This window comes from Euwallacea similis, chromosome 25 (assembly GCF_039881205.1).
Source record: "Euwallacea similis isolate ESF13 chromosome 25, ESF131.1, whole genome shotgun sequence".
Lineage (NCBI taxonomy): Eukaryota > Metazoa > Arthropoda > Insecta > Coleoptera > Curculionidae > Euwallacea > Euwallacea similis.
In genome coordinates, this window is record NC_089633.1 from 2263976 (window position 1) to 2270441 (window position 6466).

At 33.2% G+C, this 6466-nt stretch overlaps 1 protein-coding gene across 1 annotated transcript; it reads left to right on the forward strand.

Annotated features, from left to right (window-relative positions):
- Positions 1–3823: 3823 nt before the first annotated feature.
- Positions 3824–5037, forward strand: LOC136416856 (15-hydroxyprostaglandin dehydrogenase [NAD(+)]-like). Its single transcript, XM_066402235.1, has 5 exons — positions 3824–4034; positions 4097–4223; positions 4278–4384; positions 4434–4768; positions 4829–5037. The coding sequence occupies exons 1-5, from the start codon at positions 3933–3935 to the stop codon at positions 4965–4967; spliced, it is 810 nt and encodes a 269-aa protein (XP_066258332.1). The 5' UTR covers positions 3824–3932; the 3' UTR covers positions 4968–5037.
- The last annotated feature ends 1429 nt before the right edge of the window (positions 5038–6466 follow it).

The following is a 6466-nucleotide window of genomic DNA, read 5'->3' on the forward strand; positions in this document are numbered from 1 at the left end:
TCGTTTTAAAGGCTTGCTATTAAGGATGCATTCCAAGAGATGCTAAAAATTCAAGATCAAAATAAAGTATAGCAAACTATACGGTCACATTAAACTGCTAGAAGAATTTCTGCAATTCCAAATTCCGAAGGTCTATTTAAACTTTTTCAGGGAAAATACGTTTGATAGTTTTATAGTTTCCTATCCATGAAAATCTTCAGAAAATATTAGGGCAAAAGAGGAAATGTATACATATACAGGATGGCCATAATCTATCTTTCAGTATAGGTAACTTTTTCATTTGAAGAAATAGAAAATCAGTTAAATAGGTAAAATTGGGTATAATTTCATACGTAATGCGATGCCGATTTTAAATTTGAAAAATTATGTCATATTACTGAAATATTTGAAAAAAACTGAAAATTTCCTAATTCTTTAAACTCAAATATCTCAAAATCTATTAAAGTTACATCAATGAAATAAGTTTCTTTTTATAGATGTTTTTGCGTAGATTTCAATGGTGTTAAGCAAATTTTCATAATGACCTTGAATTTCCAGATACGACGTAAAGTTATGTTTTTTTAAATGCTAGTCGTAGTTAGCTACGGACGCATTAAATAACGTTTTTTCTGGATTTCATCATATTATTATCTTTTTGCGTGCATTCAAAATTATCAAAGTAAGGTAAATTTAATATTTTTACCAAGATGGCTATGGAAAACAAAATAATTTAAATTATACTACAACAAAAAATTACGTGTAGGATTTTAGTTTTTTTAACAAATAATTTAAATAAAATATTTAAACATTTTGAACAAATTTTATTTATCAAAAACGACTAACAAAAGTTAAAATGACAACACGAAAACGATAATCAAAACAAAAAGGAAAGAAAAAAATCTAACAGATTTTCTATTTGTTCAAATGAAAAAGTTACCCATACTGAAAGCTAGATTATGGCCACTCTATATACTATAAAAAGATTCTATTTTCCACTGAAGAATTCGCGATGTTTTCAATTTATTTAATATATAAAATAATATACACATTTTTTTTGAGCAATCGGAAAGGTGTACCGCCTGTCTTAATTATGTACTGTTTTTATAAGTTCTCACATGAACTTCCCATATCAAATCATGAGTTTATAATAGCCATTAGTACTGTTACAAAATGTAACGCCCAAAATCTCCCATAAACTATTAATAGGACTAAAGGACTCTAATTTGAATACTCAATCCCGAAATTCCTGGGAGCAGTTAGAGGCAGAATTAGATACGTAAACAGGGGTCTGAAATTGGGTTAAAAACAAAATCGAGTTAGGAAGAAACCTGCACTTTAGATTTAGAGTCTCCTCGGTCAGTAGCTGGACGAAAAATATATTTACAGCAAAATTCAATTAAACCCATCTGTTTGGTAATTCGCATTAGTATCACTTGATTTGGTATGAATCAAATATAATAAACAGGGAAACTGTGGTGTACTTTACGTGAGTCGAATCGATTTAATCTCTCTTGTGTATGGAATTTTAACCGTTGAACAGCAAAGGCGGAAGCTGCCAGAAAGCTGAAATATTATCTTAAGTGTTGGGTAAACACTTCAGTGTATTCGCTAGTATTGTTTCGGCAAGACAGTAAGTTTGCCTTCCGAGATAAGCACCAAACATTCCCTTTTCCAGCCTGGAAATTCTCCCTCCAGGATAAGAAAAGTTGTTAGTTAAGGGTTTCATTAAAAGCCTCTTTCATTGTTTATATGCATAACGAAGTTTTAACAATCTGATATTTTTTACTTCAAACTTTTGAAGCAACCTACGGCACCATCTGGTTAGAGAATATCTACAGAAAAAAAACTGAAACAATAAGCAGTAAATTTATCGTTAGCCCAGTTGCCAGACACTTTTAGGTCGATTAATGCAATTATTAATTACTTTAGGAACTATATTTCACGCGAAAACGTTTTATTGGCCATCTGCTTTCAAAGAGGCCTGTCAAAGATACTATTAATCCTTGCTCCATAGTAGTGACCGTACGAAGAGGCGAGTGGACCTGATGGATGATTGATTGAGGGCACAATTTATGTTAATGTTGGGATTGTTTGATTTGCATTTTAGTCTAATAGTCTGCAGTTTTTACACACTTATTTTTGCACAAGCGTCACAAAATCTAGAACATAATCTGAAACGCAATGATAATATATGAAAAAATCATTTTAATTTCAAAACATTACAAATAACCGAACTCACGTAGTGAATATTTTATCGGGTGTCCAGGTAAACCCTGGACATAGGAGATTAACTTGGGAAATCGGTTTTAATGTTTTTTGTTCCTGTTTGGATTATCGAATTGAAAAAATTTTACATGGAGGTCATAGTACTCAAGATCGGCTATCATTTTTCAATTTTTTCAGTCGTCTAATCATCGTTTTGGCTCAAAACGCGTTCAAATTTAAACAATTTTAATGTCCCGCGTAACCGTTCGAGGCCACGATTGATCAGAGTCAATGTCGGAATTAAACAAACACAAAGTCGCTAACAACATAAGCATAAAAACCCCATATCAAATGAATTTTCTCTTTTTGCCAATTTCTAAGTAATTTTTAATTTATTTACGAATTAATTCAGTGAAACATCAATGAAACACCTGAGGATAATTATCATGTGATCTGTTTTGATGTTGCTATAGTAAGTAAACAAGTTTCTCATTAATCTATGATGATAACACAAAGACATGACCTACATCATTCACTACACAGAATCTCCGCGGCAAATGTTTAATTTAATACAGAATACACATTTCCTCTTATGGTCATTTTTGAAAAATTTGAAAAATTTACATTTGACATGGGAGTTTTACGTTTATGTTGTTGGCGACTTTGGGTTTGTTTAATGCTGACTGTCAGAGCCATGTGGGAAACTCGTTTCACCAGATGTCTGGTATCGGGATAGGTACTGACTGATAATCAGTGCCCGTAGATAAATCAATCCAAGCGTCGTTTAGGAGTCACTATGAGAGGCGACAGGTGGATTCCACACGTGGCCCACAGACAGCCTGGAGGTCTGTTACATTAACCAGGCACTTGCAGTGAATATTATAAACAGACACTAATTACGAAAACCTTCTAAGGTTTTCGGTTTTCTCAATTAGTGACAGAAAACAAAATCATCAGATATGATAATTTGCTTATAAGTGTCTTCATGAGTGCACCCACTAGGGGGGGGGGGGGGGGGGGCAGAGCCGAGAGTCTTGGCCACCTTCAGACAAGGCCCTTGGAGGGTATTTAGTTTTTTGAACACGGATGTGACACATTCATTATCATAAGTATATTTACCAGCTATTTTGTAAGATCGATACTCTCTCGGATTTTATCCAGTAGTTATAAAATAAAGGGCTTATTGTTTTAAATTTTCTCGAAGCCTTTTATTTAACGAACCGTGCTCCTGAGTATGGACGGGCAGTTGTACTTCGGGATACTGAACTCTGACCAATCGTGGCCTCGAATGGTTACGCGGGAGATTCAAATTTTTGAAATTTGGAGACGTTTTGAGCCAAAACAGCTCTGATTAGACGACTGAAAAAATTGCAGAATGATGGCCGGTCTCGAGTACTACGACCTCCATGTAAAAGTTTTTCAATTGAATAATTCGTGCAGGCATATGGAAATTAAAATCAATTTCCCATGTTAGTCTTCTCATCCAGGGTTCGTCTGAACAACCGGTGTAAACGTATTCCAAAATATTAATCATTTATATCAACAAAAACACTCATTGTTCTGATAACGATAAATAGACGCTATCGTCTATAATTATGTTTTAAGGCTATGAACGATAAACAAATCACTTAATAGTTATCAGAAGCAGCTAGTTATAGTAATTTCATACTTACGTTTTCAGTTGAATACGTGTTATTTTCAATAACTGCTTGACAACTCTACAAGTTATCCCTAGAATAATTATCAATATGACTTATTTTAGTATAGAGGGAAAAGTAGCCATTGTCACTGGGGGTGCATCAGGACTGGGGTACAATTTCGTTAAGCAGTTACTGGAGAAAGGAGCGAAGGTACAACAAATTAAAACTTATGAATGTTCAGTATAAATTCTAAACATATTATATATATAAAGGGGGTTACTCTAATGGATATTTCTGAAGAAAATGGAAATAAAGTAATGCAAGAACTTCAGGAGAAATATGACAAAACCAAGGTGCTATTTATCAGAGGAGATGTAAGGAACTGTGAGGAATTTGAAAGTGAATTATTTCGTACATCAATAGTAGTTAATTACAAATAACATTCGTTATTAGAGGTCTTTAAATTAACCATAGAAGCCTTCAACCACTTAGATATACTCATAAATAACGCAGGGATATTCAATGATTTGGAATATGAAACGGAAGTGGGAATAAATCTGGTGAGCACGTATTTGAAAACCGAATATTAATCATACAACGCAAATTTAGACTGGAACCCTTCATGGTATGATTCTAGGGCTAGAAAAATATCTTCCCAAATATAAATTAGGAAATGAAGGAGTCATCGTCAACATATCTTCTATAGCAGGCGTCAATCCTTTTGCCGGCTTTCCAATTTACTCTGCTACAAAATTCGCCATTCATGGATTAACCCTATCATGGGGACTTCCCCAGCATTACGACAAAACAAAGATTAAAGTAGTGGCGGTTTGCCCTGGCTTCACAACTACGCCTTTGTTGCAAAATGCTGCAGCTGCATTGCTTTCTCCAGCTTACGCTGAGCACGCAAAGAGGGAAGTTGCAGCTTGTGGTCTCATGCAGACGTAAGGACTAATTCATGTTATCTATGAAGTCAATTAATTGAGCTTCTGAATTATTAATAGCCCTGAAGACGTAGCATTGCATATGATGACTGTCATTGAGAAAGCCCCCTCAGGGACCGTTTGGGTGGTGGAAAAGGGGGAACCTCCATATAAATATGAGATGCCAGATCGATTTAAGATATCGAAAACTACTCTTTAGTTAACATTATAGAGATAATAATAATGTTATTGTGTATTACAATTTTAGTATAGTTGGTTGTTTCCTCGTATCTTTGAAGAGGTTCATTTCTTTATTAACCCCTTACACCCTTCTGCGGCTAGACCCATTAAATATGTGGTTTATGGCGGCCTCAATAGGAATTAAAACCTACACCTTCTAACCTAAACGGATTATCTTGTTTGAAAGCTCCAAAATCGCTTAATTATTTATCAGGAAAGGCGTTAATTTCTGCTAGCTAGGGAGCAGATTTTTCCTTCCTCCGCAATGGAAAACGATTACATCAGTTTAGGGGATAAATGGTGTGAAACAGCGATCTCAATACTATTATTCTTAATAACAGGGTGAGTCACAAAGGATAGGCCAACACTAAACTGGATATACTAGACACCAAAATATTGCGATTGAGATCGACATGACTCATACCAATGTTACTGGTTTAAGAGATACACCGTGTTCAAAATTTTAAATTTTATTTTGAAATTTGTCAATAATTAAGAAAGTTTTGATACTCTAAACCTAGAAATTGGTAGTTTTATGATTTTTAAGTAATTTGCATTTAAAAGGTTCAATATATTTTGCTATGCTTTTTTCATCCTTAAAACATGAAAACGTACGGAGAAGTAATAAAAGCAACAATAAATAACAATAATAATTATTGGTAATAATGACAGCGACAAACTCCAAATCAAATATTAAAAGTATCCATCACCTACCTCAGTATATTTTAAAATACACTTTCTTAAATGTCTCTAAATGATAAACAAATGTTCGCTGTTATTTTTAAATGTATTCGTGGCTTCTCGTATTCTCTGTCGCAACTCCTCAAGAGAATGAAATTTAAAAAAAAGGAAAAAATCATAACAAAATACATTGAAACTTTTAAATGCAAATAACTTAAAAACCGATAGATTTAGATGACCCAACCAAGAGCATAGGGTCATCTTTGATAACATTTTGATCAGCTATAACTTTTTCGTTTTAAAAGGTATCCAGATGAGACAAAAACCATATTGTATAGTTTTCTAGCAAGTTTTTTTCTGTTTTAAAAATAAAACAAAAAACTAACGATTTTGCGAGATACTAACCTAACTTATATCGTTTTAAATGAAATGCCCTATATATTATTGGATCTTTCGATTCTACTTGAAATTCTAAGCACATTTTATAAAGCATATCCTACACCTAACTTCAACTGTATAATACTTTTACGAACATGTTTAATTATACTCGTACATCAAATTATATATTACAACACAACACTAAATAATTTTTCAATAATTACCTAATGTAATAAAAGTAAAAATAACAATAAAAACGAATAAACATTAGTAACAAATAATAACGGCAATGACATTAACTTTATTCTAGTTAATATCATTGAAAATATGAACAGTGGCCGGACAATGCCTATCAAGTAACCTGGTTATTTACGTTTCCATGGTTACGGTTCTCTATGTTTAACATTTGATATGTTTGAT